The 25,098-nt window shown below is 42.1% G+C and overlaps 1 protein-coding gene across 4 annotated transcripts in view; it reads left to right on the top strand.

The window, feature by feature from the left end:
* The window catches only part of FILIP1 (filamin A interacting protein 1), a 224,845-nt gene extending 200,130 nt beyond the window's left edge, over window positions 1-24,715 (top strand). For 2 of the 4 annotated variants that reach the window (XM_059731268.1, XM_019496820.2), the window contains exon 3: window positions 5,404-6,385. In XM_059731268.1, the coding sequence (XP_059587251.1) occupies window positions 5,404-5,610 (207 nt within the window). In that variant the 3' untranslated portion in view covers window positions 5,611-6,385. Of the gene's footprint in view, window positions 1-5,403; window positions 6,387-21,668 lie in introns of those variants that run through there. The other 2 variants (XM_059731266.1, XM_006262253.4) reach the window with 2 other exon arrangements.
* Window positions 24,716-25,098: the final 383 nt, after the last annotated feature.

Below are 25,098 nucleotides of genomic sequence, written 5' to 3'. Positions count from 1 at the left end.
TGATAACATTGTAAACTCTCCTAGGATGTTGAAGGAGAGGACAGAGGATGGCGGAGGAATTGAGTGGTATAGAAACCTTCCCCCCACCACCACTTTCATTTTCTGTAAGAGCTAATTCTGGAATTTAAAATATTGTTAACATTTTTGGCCTTAGCTTTTAGCTGATTTTTGGGGTGGAGGGTTAAAGAAAAGAAACTGGTGATGGAGTCAGAGCATAAGCAACATGTAGGGAGGGCACCGGGGGGGGGGGGGGAGGGCACATGCCCCCATGGAGAGCACTGGTGCCCCCCCGAGAGCAAGAGCTCCAGCTGGTAAGGGGGCATGGAGAGTGCCCCCCCTTAAATTGGGTCCACTGCCACAGTGCCAGATGTGGAAGTGCCAGGACTTTCACTGCTGCTGCACACTCACCGGCTGGCCACTGGGGGACATCGCTGGTCATGTCCTGCTGGTGCCCCCCCCCCCCCCCCCCCCCCCCCCCCCCGACTCAAGATGCACCAGTCGCCCATGAGTCAGAGCTTTTTTTAAGGTAATCCTGTTTAATTTACAAAAAAACACATACTGCCTAGTTGATTTGAAGAAGTAAGAATCAAACAGAAAGTAGTTTCTTTGTTCATTGTTGTGAGCCTCTCTTGCCATGGCTTACCTGAAAGTGCTCTCTCAGCATTTCTTAGAGCCATGCTCCAAGTGCTTTTCTGTTTATTTCTTGAGCTTCCTTGCTGCCTTCTGTGTGCTTGTATGGTGTCTCTGCTGCTTCACTCCAACAGTACGCCTCTACAATTAGGTTCAGGCTCTTATCCCTCCAGAAAGCTCTTTCAATGAACCAATGTCCAGACATTTTTGTTCTAGTTCTTGGACAGTATTATTTTATTACTTCAACAGTGTTAGTATAAAAGGGCATATAATTGTTTCTCTGTTTAACTTGGATGGAAAGCAGCTATCATATACAGCTGTTTCTGTAAGCAGTCCCCAGCATAATAGCACCTTTCAACATTTCATGGTCTAAGGAACATTGGCATACAAAAGTAATTAATTTGGGTTATTTAATGTAATGCATCCCTGATATTTTACTGTTTAAAGTCTTTCTATCTACTACCAGGATATACTGCTTCCCCTTTTTGTCCAGAACTTTTGGAATTAATGCATTAATTCCTGAACTTCTGCTTTTGTCTTGCAGAAACTTGGAACATATTTTCTTTCATACTTTCTTGTTCTTTTTTTGGGAGATCTTCCCCTTCCATGATGGTGCACTGAACTCTAGAAACCTTAATTTTTTGCTTTTTTAACATCTGGTTAAAAAAGAGGCTTCTTTCTTTACCACTTCCTCCCCAGTTTGGATTGTAAAGAAAATAATTCAACCATCAAATTTACTTTTGCTTAGTCTCTTGTTTATGCCCTAGGAACATGATTTGGAAAGTATGACCAATCCAAAATGTCCTCTTCCCTTTAGACCCTCCAGAAACAAAGATAAATTGCATATTTACCATAGTTTCTAACTGCTTACTTTATAAATACACCTCCAGTGCTTCCTGTTAAAGGGAACAGGTTGCGCCTTATTAAATCGTTACTTCCAAGCAGTGAACATACAAAAAAAACTATATTAACATTATTTTAAGAGTGTGATTTCATTAAATGGAAACAAGCAAACAGAAAAAACTGTGTTCTTATTCAGCCCATTGTGGCTAATTACCACATAGCTCTCAAATAATTGAGATATGATGCACCAAAATACCCAGTCACAAAGAGGTGAACAAACAGCAGAACGAGAGCTTTTCTTCTGAAGTTCCTATCTCTTGCTGGCTTTAGGACATATTTCCTATTGTTTTATATTTTGTAAATCACAGCTGTTTTCCTAACTAATTTTATACAGTTATCTGAAGAACTCCCAATTATATACTGAGGTTATTTCTGCAGGGCCCAGTCTCCCCTGCCCCACCTGGGATAACCTGCTGCATGTCAGAGTGCACGTGGCACAGGTGTTCACCAGGGACAAGTAGCAGTGGCACAAGGTATGCCGCTGCTTCTTGTCCCCAGGGAAACAAATGGCTGCACTTGTGTGGACGTGGCCAAGGAGGGCAAAAAAGGAACCAACCAGATTCTGCCTCCTGTAAAAAGGTCATGAAGAATAAAAAATGTAGGTTCTCCACAACTGACCTTACTGAGGCCCCTGTCATGTTCATTTAATGGTGCAATGGGATCTGAACCTTGATCCCAACAATTAGCTTCCTGCCATGCCATATGGGGTAATAACCTCAGGCTCCCTCTACACTGGCAAATTGAAACCCAGGTGCCACAGGGCCAACAATCAGCTGATTGTCCCAGGGCTGCCTGGGACCAGCTGATTTTCGGCCCCAACCCCAGAGAGTTCCAGGTCCAGTTCACCTGGTGCTATCAGGGCAGACAGTCAGTTGATTTTTAGCCCTGACCCAGACAGCCCTGAGTCTAAGATATGGGGCTGTCTGAGCCCAGGCTGACAATCAGCTGATTGTCAAAACCACATGCCTAGCAGCTGAGGCTGGACTGCTGGGTACAGGGCATCAGTGGTTCCCCATGGGGCTAGCCAAAGGGCCCTGCTGGGATCTTTAAATCCAGACTCTGAACCCAGAGCTGCTGGGTGTGGGGTTTAAAGTCCTGGTGGGGGGAACCCATTGGCTTCATGGCTCCCCTCCTGCCACTTCAGCCCCCACTGGTAATCACGATTGTTGGTCCTAGGGCTGTTCCAGACACCAGTGCAGGCTATGTGCTGGGACCAACAATCAGCAGATTGTCAGCCACAGCCGCACATTAAAATTCAGGGACCCATACAAACCAGCCACAAAAATGTTCTACATTATATGAGTAACAATTTTATGGCTCATTTCTCATGTTATGATGCCTTAAATTGGGTGCACATATATTATCTTGCTCATTTATGCCATGATTTACACATTGTTGTTTTCACTGTGATGATCCAGGTAAAATGCAAGAAGCAAGAGTCTTTTTGGTGATATCTTTTATTGGATCAACTGTATAGTTTTGAGACAAGCTTGCAGGCACAAAATGCCTTTCCTTAGGTCTACCCTTCCTGAGACCTGAGGAAGGGAACTTTGTGCCTGAAAGCTTGCCTAACACCTCTCAATTGCAGAGTTTATCCAATAAAATATATCCTCTGAAAAGACCCTTGCTTTTTGCATAGCACTGAGGTGTGTACAGTCTGCATGTTTATGCAGCCATGCTGGCCATATCGTGGGATGCTTACATGGAGTTACTTACAAATTCTTCCATCAGATAGCAGGAACAAGTGTATTTGGAGCTGTGCATTGGCCTAATACCAGCTCTGATATGACTGATACATATTAGAAGGCCTCCTCAGGGAAAGAAAAACAGAACTTCATCTGTTTTCCGTTGGCTCAACATGTCTAAAATCAAGTAATTTATTTATCCTTTTTTGATAATTTGGAGGATTATGAAACTAGTAACTCCAAGGTGCTGAAGTTCTCAGTTAATAATATACATGCAACTAGAACTCAAGAAATGCCTGAGATTCCAGCTATGTCATTTAATTGCTGTATGTTTATATGCTGTGGAAAGCTTTCAGGGACTGAAGAATAATCGTCATTTTGTCTCCACTGTATGTTGACATATTTTCCAATGCTGATAGATGTGTTTGCATTTTGTGCCATACAAAATTTCAAGGACCTAATTTATGTTGATGTCTAAATGAGAGACCATGTTGGCTTTTAAGGTTTATTGTAAATGCTTTTGGTTATTCAAAGTGGATTTCTTCCCACCAGTTATTACGGTATTCATGTTTTCCAATTGTTGTGAATTTTTGTATGTGTATGTGGTTTTCTGCTGGTCTTGGGAAGTAAGGAATGGTGAGCACAGATTGACTTCTGTGGAATATGCACTACGTATAAACAGGCTCCTTCTGTTCCACAGCAAGCTATATTCAAGCTGGTGTGGCAGACTCGAAATTTTGTAGCAGTTTCATTTACTTTCCCTTGAGGGTTTTTTAGCAGATCTGAAAACAAATGTTATAATTAACACACTACTCTTAATGCTCTTTATTTTGATTATTCAGTTTTACATTGGTTTTCATGCAATGGCTATAAATTTGGGGCTTCACAGTGCAAAGCTACAGCGAAGAAATTGTTAGATTTGTAAGTTTTAGCAGTGAAGTCAAGGACAGTTGACTTCAAGAATGTCAAGCATCTGTGAAGGTGCTTTGAGATTGTGGGATTAGGACACTAACTGATTGCTATTGGGCACGTCTATACATGCTATTAATTTGCAGCAACAAACTGCTGCATATCACACTGGAGTTACTGCTCCTGGATATGCCATTTCCTTGGGACCACAGCACATTGAACCGAATCAGAGCAGCCCTTGGAGGGGTTGGAGGTCAGCATGAGTTGCTGAACACAAAAAACTCTGCAGCAGGATAATACTTGTATTTACAAGTACTATCCTGCTGTGGAGTTTATTAATTTACTGTGGCTTAATAGGGCGCCATGTGTAAACACTGATGTTTACTGTGGATGGAGCTAGTTAGGCAGCTCCACAGTAAACATCTCATGTAGATGTGCTCACTGCTTACTTAAAGAGAAACAAAGCAGTTAATTTTAAAACTTTACTGTGACAGTTTGTCAGTATTATTTATTGCAAAAGAGAGAAACAGCAAACATTTAAAGGAAGTTTCTGATTCTAAATGTGAATATTTAATAATATAGGTTTGAAATGTGGTTGTCTGAGAGATTCTCTACTCCCTGTGATATTCTTCACTATAGCTGAAATTAGCTAAGATCCTCAAGCTGTAAAGGCCCGCAATATAAAGGAAAAGGCGCTGCTGATGGGGTGTTCTCTGGGAGAGGCCTTCTATTTGAGATCAAGGTCTCTGCCACTGTTCACTAGAACCCAGATTTAGAAAGGTAGTTATCCATGTTTGTCTGAAGTCAGAGAGAAGGCAGGGCAGGGTAGCACCTTGAAGACTGCCTAGTTCAGAGAAGCATAAGCTTTCATAGGAGACAGCCTACTTTTTCAGGTAGTATCTGATGAAGTAGGCTGTTTTCTATGAAAGCCTGTGCCTCATTGAACCAGTTAGCCCCTAAAGGTGCCATCTGCCCTACCCCTAGTTTAGAGACCTGACTTGTTAACTTTCCAAGTCCATCTTCTGTCTCTCTCTGTTGAGGCACTTGTGGAGAGTATGGGGTGAGGTGGAGATTTCTGGGTAATCCCTTGTTTACATTGTGGCTTTTATTGCCTGAAATGGGTGTTCAGAGCGCTGGATAGGTGCCTTCTAGGTGTACTTTAAAAATTTAAAGAAATTAATACATAAAAGATAATGAATCATAATGTAGAATTAGCGTATATTAAAGAAAAACGTCATCCTTAAAACTATTTTATTTTTCTCCTCTCTTTCTGCAGACAGGACAGGATGGGTCATCACAGAGACCTACACCCACCCGCATTCCTGTGTCAAAAGGTATGAAAGCAGGAAAGCCAATAGTGGCAGCCCCAGGAGCAGGAAATGTGACAAAATTCGAGCCTCGTGCCGAGACTCAGTCAATGAAAATAGAACTGAAGAAATCTTCAGCCAACAGCTCTACCTCCCTGGGCGGGGGGAAGGGCTGAGGGCAGTGACTAAGGGGGTATGTTGTGCAGGTTTTACTGCTACCATGAAAATCGGCCCCCTGTCTGTTACTTGCTAGTGTTTGCGTATACTAATTACATCCTGAAGCTGTCACTAATAACAAACTAATAAATGTGTGTCTTGACTATTTAATTTAACAACATCCTCTTGTTTCCATACCGGGTTAGAATAGTAGTTTTGCACTGGTTGTATGCTAGTAATATATTTCAGCCAGTTAAGTTAGCTTGAGCAATCTCATTTAGATATTTATCTAGTTCAGGGGTTCTTTAACTTATTTGTAGTTCAGGTCACTTTTTAATAGATTATCTTGTGGCACTGCCTTCTGCCAATTCACTATTGCATGGACCACTTTCATTGCCATTCATGATCACATAACATTCTTCAGGCAACTAAAGCAACTGCTTGCTTAGGGAAGTCATGATAGGAAAGCAGTAAACCATATTTTCTCATACATAGCCCACCCATGATCCAGCGTGTGCCTAATCCAAGAACAAAACACACACCCAGCCTGGAACACTGAGTCCAACGATACATGCTGGCCTGATCCAGCCTGCTATGGCTAGGTCCATGTGCCAGGTCCAGTGCCGCATGCTGGCCCTGCCCCCCTCTCCATCAGTGCAGTCTAGTCTGTTAGATCTGGGGCTCATCGAGTGACCCTGTGTGCTGACCTGATCTTGTGCATGGGCCCATGTCATCCAACCAGGGAGTTCCTCAGGGGTCCAGAAATTTGGCAGTGGGGAGTGGTAGCAGCATTCATTACTATGGCTCAGGGAGTCATGGAAATGAAAGCTGTCACCACTCCCTCACTGACAAATGTTTGGAAGCCTTGGGATCCGTATTTCTCATGTGTAATGCACATACCAATTTTCCCCAGCTGGCCTGGAGGAAAGCCATATGTGTTTTATGCAAGAAAATATGGCATTTGCTGTTCTTTTTAAATAAGGCCTAGTGGCTAGAAAAGAAAAAGAGGAAGAGCCAACTCCATGGGACCAGTCATGTCTGTGGCCCATTGCTGTTTGACAGACCACAGCTTCTCATCTAATTGACTGATTTATTATAGCCAGAGTTGGGGCCTGGCTAAAACTGTATTGAATTCTATGGAAGTCATTACATTGAATTTACTGGGTTTTGGATTAGGTCCATAATGGGGAACTGTGCTGTAGTCAGACACCAGCTGCCAAAAGGTTTTCCTATTTTAACATAATCCTTAACATATAGTTAGTGATGAAAAATGTTCAAGAACTCAGCTGAGATATAGTGTGGGAAAAAAGAGGCTTTATTCATAATTGACCCTAAATTCCAGCGTGTTCCCTGAAGTTTGATATGTGTCTATCTCAGATACCGACCCTGTTCATGGCTCTGTGGAGAATCATCGTTCTTTTCTTTGTGATTTTGTTCTGGTTAAATTGGAATGTTTGCATTTTAAGCATGTTTTAAGGAATTGCTTCAGCATGGAAATGGGTGTGGATTTTATTTTATAATAATTGTTGTTATGGCTGTGTTTTTTCAATGCACCACACTTGTGGACATTTCCATTTAAAGTTCAGTTTCTGGAGAAGGAAGGTAACAAAAGAAACTCTGAGTAATTTGATATACAGGCATGTCGCATCATACGCACATTTAACTTGTGTGAATTCAACTATACGCGGGTGGGGGGGGCAGGGCTCGAGTCTGCACGCGGCGCTGCCGCTTACCTGGAGGCCCGGCCATCACCACACTGCCAGAGGTGACTGCCTCTGCCTCCAAAACCTCCTGCCGCCGCCATGGAGCCATGCTTAGAGCTGTGTGGCCGGCCGCTTGGCGTGGTGGTGGCTGGGCAGCACGCAGCCATCCCCACCACCACCCCACGCTGCCGCCGGTCACACAGCTCTAAGCGCGGCTTTGCAGTGGCGGCGGGAGGTTTTGGAGGCAGAGGCAGTCACCACTGGCATGGTAATATGCCATTTCACTATACGCGATTTTCGCCTTTACGCACTGCCTTTAGAACATAACCCCCGCGTAAGATGTGACATGCCTGTACAAGCTTTTGGCCAGAGGATGCACTAAAAAAGATTGAATCAGTTAAGTGAGCTAGTAAGAGTCTAGCAACCCTGGCTGCCTTACTAGAGGAGGAGAAAAAGGAAGATGACAGCATGAAGCATACAAATATAGCACACTGTACATGGAGGACAGGTGAAGCTAGTGGCTACTGCGAGCTATATGTAGTTCATTAGACATATAGAATCAATTAAATGAAGCAACAGGTTAGGGCAGGAGTTGGAAACCTAAAACCCACAAGCTGGATCTGGCCTGTGACAAGATTTTATTTGGCTTACCAAGCATGCTAAAAACTGATATAATCATTCCCACTGTTAATAGGTTTTGAGCAAGAATGCCTCGTCTAGTGGTGGAATATTTAATAGTTACCATCTCCAATTTGCCTTAGGATTCAACCATGTTAACTCAGCCTGCTGTTAGTGAAAGATACCTGACCCCTAGGTTAGGGGATTTGTTTTTCTTGGTGTACAGGGAAAGCGTCTTCCAAGGAAAATCTGTCAGGGAGGTCAGTAAAAATGTGAGCACTCCAGGTATTGTTTAGCCTTTGAAGCAAAGAATCATAGGATTAGAAGAAAACTCAAGGGTAATGTAGTCCAGCTACTGTACAAACATAATAGTTGCTAACTGTAAATTGACAAAGTCAAGAGGGCAAAGTTCCAATCTGAAGTTGTTGTGAGGAACCCTTTGCAGGGCTCAAGGCGAGCAAGTGTTGATGTAAATCATTTGTCACCAACTGGTCGATTGGGATCGACTGGTGGATCCTGGAGCCTCTTGAAGTTGATCCTGGGCTGTGGGGGCTGAGCGCATTCTTGCATGCGCGTGCCACCCCTCCCAAGCCCAGCAGGTCAGTTGGTAGGGGAGGGAAGGGTTGGAGGCCTGGGGGACATGTACAGCGGGGTTTGGGGTGCAAAGCCCAGCTTGCAGTGGCAGCCTGGGTGGAGCGGGGGAAGGAGCTATGGGCTGGAAGGCTGCATCAGGCTGTCCCGCCAGACCTGGCCCATTTTGTGCTCGGTGACAGCACTGGGACCAGGGATTGGGGGGCTATGGCCCCACTCTGTGGCCCTGCTCCCAGCATTGCTGCCGCATGTACCCAGCTTGAGTGCAGCCTGGCTAGGAACAGCCTGGCACCACCCCAGCCCCAGCCCAGCCCAGCCCATGTGTAGATCTGGGGGTATGTGCTGCTCACAGCATCATCCCCCACCCCGACCCAGCTGTGCAGGGCCTACCCCTCCCTCACTGCTGTTGCGGGGGGCAGATCAAGGCTCCAGCGGTGAGAGAGGGAGTGGGGCTAGGGCCTTGATCTGCCTTGCCCTCCCCACGGCTCTCTCTCCTCCCTCCACCCCTCCCCACAGACTTACCTGCTGGGTTGGGGGGGGGGGTAGGTCTTCCATTCATTTTAAATTTCAAAAGTGATCTCTGACCTAAAAAGTTTGGAGAACACTAATGTAAATAGTTGCTGTAAACTGTTTTGTAAGTAGGACATCTAGTTGCCTATCACCCTAGGGCGAGATGAGAGTCTGAGCCTCGCAGCAGAGCACAGATTGCACCCTGATTAGTCCCTGATGACTTTATATTTAAATGTATTGGGTGCACGTTGTCTCCAGGTTAATACTATAGTTTTGTATAAGTTTTATGGAGAAGGTGGCTGACTGTGCTGGAGGAGAAAGGCTCTGAGAGCTGGAGAGAGAAAAGTGTAATCCCAGGGACGACAGAGAGAGAAAGGAATAGTCCCAAGGAGGAGAGAGTAGAGTCTAAGCAAGGCAGAACGCACTGCAATGGCACAATAAAGACTGTTTTTCTGTAGCTGAACAGCCTACTGTGCTGTTTGGGATGTCAGCTCTCTGACCCCCTAACTTTGAAGAAGAAATCATTCCAGGAGCTGATCAAAGAAGGAACTCTCTGAGGTGGGGGTGCTATGGATGCCAGGGAAACCAGGGACAAAGAGGAGCCAGGGTCTCAAGCAAGAGACTTGCCCCTCGAGAAGCCATGCCAGGGCTGGTTTCTAGGGGTCCTGAAGGAGGGAGACTGACTAAGTATTCTTCTTAGGGAGTTCTGAGGCAGAGCTTCATCTGAAGGGAGCAATCCATGACAAATCATTCCAGACAAATGCTTATCCAGCCTCTTCTTGACAACCTGCAAGGAAGGAAGATTTCACTACTTCCCCAAGCAGCTTGTTTCATTGCCCTCCTGTTCTTACATTTAGGAAAATTTTCTGGAAATATGATTTAAATCTGCTTTTGCCACAATTTAAATCCATTGTGATGTGGCCTGCCCTCTGCAAGAAAGAACAATATTTCTCCATCTTCTTTATGACAACATTTCAAATATTTGAAAACTTATAACCTCATCAATCTGGAATGCTGGGGACTGAGCACCTGCCGGAAATTTGAAAATTCCGTTTTTTTGAAACTCGAGCGGCAGCCAGTCGTGGAGCGGGGTGGGGAGGAGGTAGCGGTGGCCGGTCCCAGAGCAGTAGCCGCATGTGGAACAGGGTGGTGGATGGTGGCAGCAGCTGCCACATGCAAGCTTCCCCCTACACGTCTGGGGGAGTGGAGGGGCAGCTTAAAAAGTGCCAGATTTTCAAGAATTCCAGATTTTTGACATTCAGATTAATGAGGTTATACTGTATCTTGTTCTCCTCACTTATTCTCCTTTTCTCCAAACTAAACATACTTAATTCCTTAAACCTTACCTCATATAGCTTGCTTTCCAAGCTCATTATCATCTTTATTGGTCACCTCTATATTCTCTCCACTTCTCTGCATAGGTTTTATAATCTAGTGTCCAAAACTGGACACAGTATTCCAGCTGAGGACTAGCTAGTGCTGAGGAAAATGGTACTCTATGCCTGAATTTTATCACCTTTTTGTGTGATAGGATCACGTAGCTGACTCATGTTGAATCAGCAGTCCACCATAAACTCCAGATCCTTCTCAGCAGTCCTACTGCTAATCTAGTTTATCCCCCATTCTGCATGTTTCTATTTAGTTTTTCCTCCTTATGGGTAGCACCTTACATATGTCTGTGTTCAATTTCATGTTGTTGTCTATAGCCAAAATTTCCAATTTTTCCAGATTCAACTTTTATTCCTTTCTTCCAAAATGTATGCAGTCCCTCCCAGTTTTGTCACCTGCTAATTGGATCAGTAAACTCTCTTAATCCGTATTTTAGGTTGTGACCCTACTAAAGACCCAAGTGTGCCCCACCTTTCTATTCTTCTTCATCAGAAGGACATTTTGTTTATGGAAGACCATCATTAATGTTCTTTTTTTGGGATCCCACTTCTAAAGAAAAATCTCACTAGGCCTTGATTTTTAGTTAACTCCATTAATTTTGAAGTTGTGGGGAATGGAACATCTGAAAAGCCAATCCATATTTTTAAAAATATTAGTTCCTAATACTGTAGGATAGAATTTGGAGGCTGTTTCTCAGAAACCAATGTATAGCTGGAGATTCTGGGTAGAAGCGTATTAGTTCCTCCCAGTTAAGTTATTCCTAATAAATTCCCAGTGCCTCAATTTATTAGCGACTCATTGCTGATTCTTTTGATTTGTAAAATGATTTAGTTTCTCTCAGAAGTTCTAAGAAAACTTATTAATATGCAACCCCTGATAATTGTTAATATGAATGCAGAAACAAATCTTCCATTCAGTTCAAACGAGTCATTTAAAACACTGCATATATGAGCCCCAAGCTAACATCCCTTGATATAGTGGTAACCTACAGTTGGCTTAGACTTTCCTTTTCAGTGCTTTTTAAAAGGTACTAGCTCTTCTTGCCTTAACTGTATCTACATCTGAGGCAATCGCTTAAATATGTCTGTATTTGGATACGGTTTGAAAGGACAGCATATCTGAAGAAACAGTCAGCATTATAGAATGAGAAATCCAATACCTATAATATAGCACAGCAGATCCAGAATTGCCAAAGCAAGGTAAAAGATTTGGAGTTTGAAAAAAGTAAACCAGAAATGCCATGGTGAGCAATACTGACAGACAAATACCCTGTGGAACCAGATGCTGAGATCAGTGCCAGGGCAATCAGAAAAAAAATTCTGATCCCTACACCAAGGGGCAGGTCCAGGCGAGTACAGCAGTGCAGTTGCAACAACTTTCCACCACTGCTTTCCTTGGCTAATCCTGGGGCAGGGAAGCCCCAGAGTCTCTCCTGCCCTGCTCCAGCCTTACCCCATCCTCCCATGCTGGGGGGTGGTGTGCTGTACCCTCTTCTAGTAAATCCTGGATCCGCCCATGTCCAGACCCAACTCAACAAAAGGCCAGAAAACTGAAACCTGACAAAAAATATTCCAGAAATGTCCTGGATAGAAACTTCGTGAATGTTGATTGAAAAATATCTTGAAAAAATCCAGCCTATGAACTTTGTTGGCAATGGGAGATGACATGGTAGCGGACCTCCAGATCGGTAGCCATCTGGGGGACAGTGATCACCTAATAATAGAATACACCATAAGATGTCGAGTGGGTAAGGTAACTAGTAGGGTGAAAGTGCTAGACTTTAGGAAAGCTGATTTCAATGAACTCAGGGGATTAGTCAAGGACACACTGCAGAGTAGGAGATTTGAAGAAATGGAAGCCCAAGAAGGGTGGCTGTGCCTTAAGGAATCAATCCTTCGGGCACAAAGCAAGACGATCCCCGAGCGAGGCAAAAGAGGGAAAGGGGCCAGGAGGCTTCCCTGGCTGACCAGAGAAATCCAGGGCAGCCTAAGGGACAAAAGAGGAGCACATAAAAAGTGGAAACAGGGAGAGATCACCAAAGATGAATATACCTCCTCTGCTCATGCTTGTAGGGAGGCAGTTAGACGGGCCAAAGCTACCATGGAGCTGACGATGGCAACCCAAGTAAAAGACAACAAGAAATTGTTTTTTAGATATATAGGGAGTAAAAGGAAGGCCCAGGGAGGAATAGGACCCCTGCTAAATGGGCAGAAACAGCTGGTGACAGATAGGGGGGACAAGGCTGAACTCCTCAACGAGTTCTTTGCCTCAATGTTCCTAAGTGAGGGGCACGACAAGTCTCTCACTGGGGTTGTAGAGAGGCAGCAGCAAGGCGCCAGACTTCCATGCGTAGACCCTGAGATGGTGCAGAGGCACTTGGAAGAACTGGATGCCTTTAAGTCAGCAGGCCCGGATGAGCTCCATCTGAGGGTGCTGAAGGCACTGGCCGACGTCATTGCAGAGCCATTGGCGGGAATATTTGAAAGCTTGTGGCGCACGGGCCAAGTCCCAGAGGACTGGAAAAGGGCCAACGTGGTCCCCATTTTCAAAAAGGGGAGGAAGGAGGACCCGGGCAACTATAGGCCAGTCAGTCTCACCTCCATCCTTGGCAAAGTCTTTGAAAAAATTATCAAGGCTCACATTTGTGAGAGCCCGGCAGGGCAAATTATGCTGAGGGGAAATCAGCACGGGTTCGTGGCAGGCAGATCGTGCCTGACCAATCTAGTCTCTTTCTATGACCAGGTTACGAAACGCCTGGACACAGGAGGAGGGGTGGATGTCGTATACTTAGACTTCAGGAAGGCCTTCGATACGGTATCCCACCCCATACTGGTGAACAAGTTAAGAGGCTGTGACTTGGATGACTACACAGTCCAGTGGGTGGCAAATTGGCTGGAGGGTCGCACCCAGAGAGTTGTGGTGGATGGGTCAGTTTCGACCTGGAAGGGTGTGGGCAGTGGGGTCCCGCAGGGTTCGGTCCTTGGACCGATACTCTTTAATGTCTGCATCAGTGACTTGGACGAGGGAGTGAAATGTACTCTGTCCAAGTTTGCAGATGACACAAAGCTATGGGGAGATGTAGACACGCTGGAGGGCAGGGAACAGCTGCAAGCAGACTTGGACAGGTTGGACAAGTGGGCAGAAAACAACAGAATGCAGTTCAACAAGGAGAAATGCAAAGTGTTGCACCTAGGGAGGAAAAATGTCCAGCACGCCTACAGCCTAGGGAATGACCTGCTGGGTGGTACGGAATTGGAAAGGGATCTTGGAGTCCTAGTGGACTCCAAGATGAACATGAGTCGGCAGTGTGACGAAGCCATCAAAAAAGCCAATGGCACTTTATCATGCATCAGCAGATGCATGACGAATAGGTCCAAGGAGGTGATACTTCCCCTCTATCGGGCGCTGGTCAGACCGCAGTTGGAGTACTGCGTGCAATTCTGGGTGCCGCAATTCAAGAGGGATGCGGATAACCTGGAGAGGGTCCAGAGAAGGGCCACTCGTATGGTTAAGGGCCTGCAGACCAAGCCCTACGAGGAGAGACTAGGGCACCTGGACCTCTTCAGCCTCCGCAAGAGAAGGTTGAGAGGCGACCTTGTGGCCGCCTATAAGTTCATCACAGGGGCACAGAAGGGTATTGGTGAGTAGTTATTCACCAAGGCGCCCCCAGGGGTTACAAGAAATAATGGCCACAAGCTAGCAGAGAGCAGATTTAGATTGGACATTAGGAAACACTTCTTCACAGTTCGAGTGGCCAGGGTCTGGAACGGGCTCCCAAGGGAGGTGGTGCTCTCCCCTACCCTGGGGGTCTTCAAGAGGAGGTTAGATGAGTATCTAGCTGCGGTCATCTAGACCCAGCACTCTTTCCTGCTTATGCAGGGGGTCGGACTCGATGATCTATTGAGGTCCCTTCCGACCCTAACATCTATGAATCCATGAATATTAGCAAGAGGAGGGCGGGTCCCTGTAATTACAAGGCTTCTTGAAAGGGAACAAAGATAAAGGACAAGAGACGGGGGGCAAGCCAAAGGTTATCGTAAATTAATGTAGATATTAATGTGAAGAGTAAATTAATCTAAGTATCAATCTGAAGAGTTCAGGCAAAAATATTTTGTGGGGTAAACAGTTTGTCAGAAATACCTTATATATATTTGCATCAATTGTTAACTAAAAATTTATACTTAGGGGAACTCAGTGTATTGTATTTTTTTTTCCACATACCTGATGTTCTCTGTTTTTAGCTTAGGGAAGAGAAATTGGAAAAGAGTTTAAGGAGTTTTAGAAGTGAAGCTTGTCTTTTGTATCATATTGATTTCAAGTGCTATTTCATATGAATCTGGAGGAAGTTAGTAGTTACTAACTAATAACATTAAGGCCAGGTACAGACATTGCACATAAACCGAGTTAAGTGATCAGAAATCGATCTAAACCTGTAACTGTACAGAAGTTCAGTGCATACAGATCAATCTAAAGTAGAACCCAGTTTAAGAAAGACCTGGTTTGATGTGCACTCAAATCTAATTTATTTAGGTTAGACAAGTAAATCAATTTTCTGTACCAGCCCTGTCCCTGATGTCCACCTCAAGGCACGTGTGCCAAGTAAAATGCTTTTGCGTGCCATGTCCTGGAACCCATGCTGGGGGTTGCCTACCCCTGGTGTATACATTTTGCTACTAATCTAACCTAGGCTGCTTACAGAAATCCACGTAACTTAAATCAATTCCGCTTCGGGCTTTTTGAACATCTGTACTTAGCCTAAGACTAATCACTCCAGACCAGAACCAAAAAGAGACTTGAGCACTGAAACTCAAACTTTCTTTGGATCAGTCTTTAATTATCCCTATCCGTTACCAGCTGACCTTGGAGGTGCATAACGTTCATGGATCCTCAGTTTTTTACATTAAGTTAGTTGCCTGAAGTTCTGTTTCTGCATGTTCCCAGAAGTATCTCAGCCTTCAGTGTGCTGAGCAGCTTAGCATCCTGCTCACACCTAGGCCACCTGGGACCCATGCTGTGGCCTGTCTCCTCAGAGGACTCAGTTCAGTGTACATTCTCAAACCATGCCCCAACAGAGCAGGCTCTAAACAAAGTACAATGATGGCCCCTACTTTATTACTATTCGGTTATTGGATAAAAGAGGGAATCTCCTTCTTCAGACAGCTTTAAAAGAGTGACCCCTACTCTGTTTTATAGAGAAAGGGCATAGGCAGCTATCAAAGATCCCAGCCTTTGAATCCTGAGTGGAGGCAGCCTCCCAGGTACTGCTGAGTTGGAAGCCAAAATCCTAGAGAGATGTGAGATTTAAGATACTTGCTATCCTTGGCATTTCCCTGTTGGCTAGGTTTCAGTAGCTCCCTGCTTAGAGTGATATTTTTTATGGATTCTATTTTGAGGCACCTACATTCCTCGCATTTAGATATCTACCAGGAATTCAAGATTCTAGTATAGGAGCTGGATGCCCAGAGGCTAGGCATTGCAATGTTCAGCATTGTGGCACCAAAGTCATGTTTTTGGATCTGGACCACAGTTTTTTGTAAGTTCTCTAGTGCAAGAAGCATGACTTAAAATATGACCATATCAGGGACAGAGCTCAATACAGAGCTATTTTACATCATAGCATCTCTATGTAGTGTTAAGGACAAAGTAGCCTCTTTGAATTTCCCTACAGACATTTGCAAATCCTTAACACATTTTCCACTAAATTACATAAGGCCAGATTCTGTCATTCATACTTGTATTGAATACAGTTTACTTCTGTGAGGCATGTCTGTCATTAACAGAAAGATTAATTTGAATAAAAGTGAGAGACAGACTGCAGAACTTGGCCCACAGTTACAAGCCGGTTCTAATCTAAAGGATTTCTTTCAGATCCTGAAGTCCATAAAAATAACAATAGCTTGAATTGCTCGGGAGACTTTACCTTTACATTTTATTACGCCATCCATTTGATTAAAAACAAGCAACACCTTATGAGTCTTATGAATATCTCTGCACAGTAATGCACATCATAATATTTAAACCTCAAACTATTTACAGTAGTTTATAATTATTTTAAAATAAAATAATATTGACCTGTGAAAGTTCATGCCAGTTATGGGCCAAGTACCATATTATTGCCTAGAATATGTTACACGTGTTCTAGAACCCTGTCAAAAGTAACACTATTGTTAGGTGATTCTGGACACAATTTCAAGAACAGTAGTCTACTGTTCTACTGTGTTCCAGGTTTTTGGCACAGGCAACCACAATAATGGTTTTCAGACCAATTATATGTTCCTATCATACATCAGTTGCTGATCCCATTGAGTCAGTTAGAAACCTGTAGTTTGCTGGCAGTGATAGGGAATGTTTTTCTCCCTTCCATCTATGCGAGCAATTCCCATCCCCTTAATCTCGAGTGAGCTCTTGCAAATGAAGCTTTCAGATTTGTAATTATAAATGTTGACTTCATTTTCAAACCATCTTACTGCTTGGTTTCTGCTCCTATTTGCATGTTTGGAACATGTCATCAAGGTTAACTACTTTCAAATTGGGAGCTATCAGCTGAGAGAACAAAACTATGTACGGGTACATCTGGATGTGTTTTTCTTGGACTTCGCAAGATAGAAGCACAAGCAGATTTTCATACTAAAAACTATTTTAGACAGGATGTTTAAAATAGTAACAATGGTATGTGGAGCTTTACCCTTGCCACTTGACCTTATGCTGTTTCTGGTACATACATTTTTATTTTGTCACATTTGGTTCTATCCATTTGTGTAAATTGTAAAAAGAAATTAAACCTCAAATGTTAAAGTGTCAGTTGATGTGCTTTATTATTGGAATTGATCAGATTTTATGCCAGTTGTTTGCTCTGAGCCAATTTAATCTCAGTTATTTCAGTGTATTGCAGAGTTACAGTGAACTCTGATTTACACCATCATAAATGAAATTAGAATTTGGCTATTTACATACAGATGCCTTCATTTACTTTTCTTACAAATAAAGTAAATTCAGTTTTGTTTATTTAAGTGAATGTGTCGCTCATTTATAGCGCCAATCAATCATCACATCATATCTGACCCTACAGTCAGTTAACCAGGATTTAACTGGCCATACCTCTATTTGGTACTTCTTAACCATTTTCAAACTGCAGAGGGTCACTGTGCCTCAAACCTAGACCAATGGGGCCTTCGCAATGACAACAAATGTCAAGCCATGTCCCACATTGTTGACTTGTGTCCATTTACTATGCTACCCGGTGGTCTTCAAGCTCTTTACACTGGTGATGATATTGCCTTAAGATGGCTGAAACAATATGCTGAAACTGCATACGCTAAATAAATAAATAGCACATAGCCCCAGAAGCTCTCTCTCTTTCCATAAGCAGGTTATCCTTTCATCACATTGACAGAATATATTCTACTAAAATTTTAATCTGTTTGGGCATCTGTTTTAAATAGCTAATATTTTTTTCTGACACAAAGAAAAATGTTTCTTTCTACAATACAGCTTAAAAAAATTAAATATTTGTGCACATACTCTAGGTATGTGCAGGGGTGGATCCACTAGAATGTAGTTGTGCAGTTGCACCCCTCTGATTTCTGGTCCACTCAAAGTTTAAAACCAGCTGTCTGGCAAAAACACTTTTATTCAGACAGCAGTGAGGTTAACAAATGATATCCTTGATTCCTTCTAAATGCTTTATTCTACAAATGTTAATGATCCTCTCTCTTTCTGAATGGTCTTTAATGGTTCCACTAATAAAGCTATCCTTTCTTCTTCAATTCTGCTGTCTATTAGCTGCTCTTAGTAACGTAGCTCCTGTTTCACAGCTCTATGGAGAATTTTTTAACTCTAGCTAGAAACATTGACTCAAGTGTTGAAATAACTCAGTAAAGCATTGGATGCACTGTCAAGATGCTCAAGGTTAGATTTTGTTTTATGAATCTGAAAGAGATGTATATTTAATTACAGACTAATGAAACAGTATCTTTTGATTATTTTTGCCTGGTTTGCTGTGTTTTTAGATCCACTTAAATATGTGTCAGATAGATTAATGTACAAATGAATAATAAAAGGAGAAATGGTCTGATTTCTTGATGTTCTCTGTAATCTCTGACTTTCTCCTGCATAACTGTTGTATTTGATAAAGAGTAGGAAAGCTGATTATAAAACCAACTCTAATCTTGCTTTTCAGTAATTAATTTGGCTTGTACAAGGAAAATGTCATTTTAAATTTAGATTTTGTCTCCAAATTCTGTGCATTTATATCTAATGTAAATACTGAATATTAAAGACCGCTGGCTTCTTAGAATGAGCTCATGTTACTCCCACTGAAGTTATGAGAGTTTTCACCTAAGAGTAGAATTTGACTCTAAGCAATTAGAGTTTTGACTGTGCTGCACATTCATCAAGAACTTGAAGTTAGAAAACAGCACTGGTGGTGAAGGTAAACTTTTACTGTAGTTTACAACTGTTTTATGTTCTTTATTCAATTCTGGAAGGAAGGTAAATGTGTCTGGCTGAAAAGCTTTTGTAAATAATAAAATAAATGTGGAAGAATGTTCTTTATTTGAGAACTATCCTTGTTTCACTTGCCTTCCCACATTCCTGATTGTTTGCTCTACTCATTCAGTAAATATGAGTAAGATAATTAAAAGATGCCATCTAGTGGCTTGCTTGTGGCAAAAAGGGAAAATGAAAACTATACAGCTATTTTTAGGGCTGTCAAACGATTAAAAAAATTGATCGTGATTAGTTGTGGAATTAAAAAATTAGTCACAATTAATCACAATTTTAATTGCACAGATAAAAACTCAAAATTATGCAGAACAACCCTCAAAATTATGCAAAATTATGGAGGTACTTTGTTTGGTTGTGGGTGTGGGGGAGAAAATTATGACGTGTGGGGGGCTATGGGTACATGTGTGGAGTTTGGAGCCTGGGGATGGGGGATCCTACCCCTGGCATGATGCGGGGTACTGTGAGTCAGGAGTGAGGGGCAACAGCAGGGCTGGGGGGGCTGTGGCTTGGGAGTGAGGGGCAGACAAACATATGCTCACAGACACCACCCAGCAGATAAGTCTGTGGAGGGGGAGGGCTGGGGGGAGAGGAAAGGGGCAGGGAGGCTGATCGAGGCCCTCACGGTGAAGGAGGGAGTGGGGCAAAGGCTGGGATGAATGGGGTCCTGGGACTGGTCATGCGACAAGAGCCATGGGTGGTTTGTCCAGGGGTTTGGGGGACACAGCTCCCTGCTGCTGTGTGCAATCCTGAGGGAGGCATGGGGAACACATACCCCCTGATACATGCATGGGGCAGAGGCAGGCAGCCTGCTGTGAGCTGGGGCTCTGCATCCTGTTGCCTTTGCCCTGGGTGCCATGCAATGCCATGTGCCTCCTGCCGCTGGGTAGGCAGGGGACACACAGCTAGCACGTGAGTCCTGGGGCAAAGGCAGCAGGGTGCAGCGCCCCAGCCCACACAGGCAGCTTGCCTCTATTCTGCACAGAAACTGGGGGGAGGGGGGTGTGCCCCCCATGCCTCCCCCGAGGGTGCATGCAGTGACGGGCAGCCATGCCCCACCATGCCCCTGGATGAACCGCTTGCAGCTCTGTGCCATGACTTGTCCCAGCCCCAGGGACCCATTCACTCCAGCCTATGTCCCACTCCCTCCCTCACCATGGGGGCCTTGATCTGCTCCCCCACCCCTTTCCTTTCCCCCCACCCCTCCCCCTCCACAGACTTACCCACATGGTGCTGCTCTACATGCAGCGTGCAGGCTGTGGTTGCTCATGTGTGCCAGTTTGTGTGCGCCCAGGCTGCCCTGCACTCCTCTGCACTGCCCCGTTGGGTGGCCCGGATGCAGCGGAGCACAGCCCAGGCACAGGCTCCAAAACCACATGCACGATCAATGTGCTAAAAAAGTTAATGCAAGAACCAATTACACATTAATCATGTACACTAACTGCGATTAATTGGCATCCCTAATTTTTAATATATTTTCAGTTTTCCATTATATAGTTCTAAAAAATCAAACACTTTAGAACCATTATTTAAAAATTAAACTTGGACACAGCTTCATAAAAATATAATTGTGGCAAAGATACACAGATATTTTTAAAATAGTTTTTTAAAATCTTATATATTTTTAGGGAAGGGAAGGAAATCACTCTTACTCCTTAAGAAATATACAACCGACTGATGTCTGAAAGGGTATTATATGCATTTCTAATTAATGGTTGACTATGTTATTTTATTTCAAACCTTCACAAATATTTCAATTATTTTCAAGGTACTCTCAAATCTACACTGATGATGAAGTTCTTAGTAAATATGTTGTGCATAATAAAATGTACTACTTCAGATTAAATGACTATGATTATTTAATATTTACAGTAAAATATTATAATTAAATATCAATGCAGACAGACTGATTAGGATAATGGACCTTGTATATTAGGCACAATACAATCCTCAACTACAGTTCTGCAGTCTTTTTACACATTATGGATATAATTCTGTTGGCCATAAACTTAATGGCAGAACTAAATGTGGAAGAATGTTATTTAAGAAGTATCCTTGTTTCTCTTTCCTTCTCACATTCCTGATTGTTGTCTTAACTTTACTGGTTCAACAAATATGAGTAAAATAACTACATTACAACCAGCAACCCTAAAATAATTAAGATATAAAATGTTATGGCATAATGGGGAAATAAAAACTGAATAAAAACTGGCCACACATTTTTTTTAGTGAAAAAATGGTTCAAGAAAAAATGTTGTGTCTAAATCAAAACTTGATGCATTACAGTTTTGACAGGAAAAGTTTCTGTTCCAGGACTAAATTTCTTGTCTAAGTGAGAGAGGACCATACCCACATACAGACATCCCAGAAGAGCTACAGTATGTTAGAGAGGGCATTCAGCAAGATTAAGTTCCTGATCTGCCTGATTCAGACTAGGATTTGAGCCTCAGTTTTATAATGGTTTATCTTGTTCAACTATATTATTATTTTTTTCAAAGCAGCAGAGATGTGGTCTGAGCGCTGAGTTGGGAGCCAAAGATATCTGAGTTTTAATTTTGGCTCTAGTAGTCTCTGTTTTGCCTTGACTGAAACATTTATCTATCTCACAATATTTTATGAGGTTTAACTGTCTCTAAGATGTTCTGAAAATAAATACTATAACATGCCAAATTTAATTTTAATATTTTTATTTTAAAAAACAATCATTAAAATTAGTCTTATTTACCTTCTTATAACATCAAATATTTTCCTGTCTTTTCTTTTAGAGAGTGTCATCATTCATCAGTTACGCATGAACTCTAGATGAAATACTACATCAAATGTATTCTGTATGTGTGCACTTCCTTACTACAAGAGTTGGATGGATCACTGTTGGAAGCTCTTTACCATTACTGCCAGGGGCTCCAATGCTACTGATTACTTATGGAAGTATCTATTGCTTCCACTGGATATTTGTTTTGTTTGGGGTTTTTTCTTAGACTTTAAAAAATGCAATGGCGTTGCTAATATTTTCAAAGTATATAGTGAGAGAGAGCAGCAGTTTTGCTGCCAAATGAATTTTACTCTTCTTTTGCAAAGCATAAGGCATATGCTTGATTTTGTTTGGTGTTTGCTATATAATTTATTTTTATAATACACTTTGTAATGTAATTTTCCCTAAGCCTTCCAATTTCTATTGTCCATGGCACATTTATATGTAGAACACTGTCAAATTCTGAAAGTGTTGATTGATATTTTTCTATTAGAGAGCCTGTTAAGAAATTACATGTTAACAACAGTGCATTTTTAAATGGAAGACGTACTGTACTCAACACAAATTTTCCTGCCACCTTATAACTCTGTGAGACTAAATGTTCTGAAGACTGCTGTACAGGATATACTGTTATAAGTTTTTTGCACTGTGCGGTGGTTTGGCGTAAAACTGAGTACTAAAATCCAGAGTCCTAAAGTACTACCTGACTTCATAGATTGATTTGAAATACTGCAAACCAGTGTTCGTTAAGCTGTGATTTTTTTTTTTACGTGTGTTTTTACTTCTGCCTGTACCATAAAGTCAATTTTCATTACACTATAACAAATAAATTTTCACTAGTATGCAAACACAACCGAATGTCTGAATGGTAATACTAATTTCAGAAGGCTGACCCCATTTCAGTTGTTTATAGAGAAGGACACGCATGATTTTGGCAGTTGCTGCCCTTAGGTTAGTATTTGATACCATATTAAAGTGCATGCATACATACATAAAGTTGACCCTGATATTGCCAAGTGCTTTAAAGAAAAATCCATTGCCTGACAGAGCTAATGATATTATTGTTTCTAGCTGTGCTTTCTTGACACTAGCAAATAAATCACAAACTGAACTTAAATTTTATATCAGCAGCCCTGGGAAGCTGGAACATAAGAAGCAGCAAAGTGAGAATTCTATGGCAGCTCTTAAAATAAAAATGATATTTCACAGACTTCTTAATAAGATGCAATACAAACTGCATACAGTATAACTTCATAAATCCAGCATGCTCAGGACCGAGCATCTACCGGAAATTTGAAAATTCCGGAGTTTTGAAACTGGAGCGGTGGCTGGTCATGGAGCGGGGGATGGGGATAGCAGCAGCTGATCCTGGAGCAGTGGCCGTACATGGAGTGGGGTGGTGGACGGCGGCAGGAGCTGCCACATGCAAGCTTCCCCCTCTGTGTCTTGGGAGGCGGGGGGTTGTGGCGGCCAGTCCCAGAGCAGCGATGCGGGGTGGTGAATGGTGGTGGTAGCCATTGCGTGCTAGCTTCCACCTCTGTGGCTGGCAGTAGTGTATTTTTTAAAAGTGCCAGATTTTCAAGAATTCTGGATTGTTAATGTCTGGATTTATGAGGTTATACTGTACTATGTTTTCTGGTATTTATTTTCATAAATAAGTATTTTTATAATTAATTAGTTGTATTATGAATTGTTGCCATATTTTTAGTTTGCAGAGGCTTCAAATTCTATGTTGTCAAAAAACTTACCTGGGGGGGGGGAGGGGTTGGAATATGGAGGAATGTTTCAGGATTAAAGAACAGATGCATTAACTGTTCATTTCTGATAAATGAATGAATGGTGAAACACTTCAGTTTTCCTATTCTGACATATTCAAGAACAATATTTAACCTCATGCTGAAATGAATAGAGAAGTTAATCCCTTAGGCTGTCTCTGCACTTGGAAAGATAATGAAGTGTTGATTTATAGTCATTCAGATCATGTTTCCAATATTATTTTCTCAGTAATAAGAAACAGGATATTTTAATACCACAATTTATATTCTGCACCACATTTCACACCAACAGAATGGTAGGATATGCTGCTACCTATATAGCGTGTATCTTTCTGACAGCATTTTTAAGCTATTTTATGCGACTGTTTGCTTCCATGAAATTCTAATATTTGTTTGTTTTGTATAAACTTTATATGAAGTGAATTCATTTTAAGTGGGTATAAAGTGTCATGATATGGCAGCCTGTAAGGAAAAGACGAAAATGCCAGTTACAGCATCTAGAATGGATACAATCAATTTCATTTTTCTTATGAAGAATGAACCCTGCTAGGTTTTGGCTGTACTGGAAAAAGCTTTCTTGTTTAGTTGTTTTGCTAAACCCTCACAGTGATGCTGTAGCTTACATAATAGAAGATATTGAAAGCGTGTTCCACAGCCTTCTGACCTTATTTGTGAATGAATCACCACCTAGATTAAAAATGGCTTTAATCTAATCTGTAATGAAACTGGCAGTTATCTCAGTGAACACAGCAACCCTATCACAATGTTTTTTCTGGTTTTAACACTGCTTTTAACTTCCTGTTGTGCTGTCTGAAAGCCTCAGCTGATATAGAAAGTGTATTTTACTTGTTGAAATTTAACAGCATTCTGATATATTTTGCTTATGGCAAAAAATATTGTGCTTGCTGTAAGAACTTCCCCTAACCCCTACCAAAGACACAATTTGTAGAACTTTAAACAGTTAAAGTATTTTTGTTTTTTGTTTTTGTTTTTATCAGAAATGCAGCTAGGATTTATTTTCATGTATTTACTTTTTAAAATATTTTGAATGGAACTGTAGTATCCATATAATTGGGAGACATATTTCACTGGCTGTAACCTAAATGCAATAAAATGTATGTTGTTGAGGTTTTCCATACACGTTAAGCTTGTAATATTTGACTGGCACGCAGATGTATAGTATATTTTGTAAGATAACAAATGCCATCTGCTCGAAATGTATCCCATTTCAGATGACAAGTGAATTTTACCCTGTGAATTAAAGTTGCTGCCTAAATCTTTAAAATAGTCTCATCCATATTTGAATATTGAGGGCCTGAATGCATTACATGTTCACACTAGAGGAAACTGTTTTTGTACTAGTATAAACCCTTAACAATGTAAAACATGTTAGAATCTAGTGTAGTTACCCTGGAGAAAAATGGTAGTAAAAATACATACAGGTGGAGGTGTTGTGTTTGCAGTTATCTTAGGTAGTCATTCAATCATTGCAAACAGCTTATTATATGTGCCTCATCAATTAGTGTTGAGGTGCTTTAAAAGTGTTTACTGCAGTGGCTGCTTCAGGATCCTTGCCTGTCTGCTCTGGATTCCAGTGTAATTTACAATACTGTAAAAACCGATACACATCAAACTGGTAGTATCTTGGCCCTCTATTCAAAATATAAA

This window comes from Alligator mississippiensis, chromosome 1 (assembly GCF_030867095.1).
Source record: "Alligator mississippiensis isolate rAllMis1 chromosome 1, rAllMis1, whole genome shotgun sequence".
Taxonomy (NCBI): Eukaryota; Metazoa; Chordata; order Crocodylia; family Alligatoridae; genus Alligator; species Alligator mississippiensis.
The sequence above is the reverse complement of the archived record's forward strand: the minus strand, read 5'-3'. Positions and strand labels throughout refer to the sequence as shown.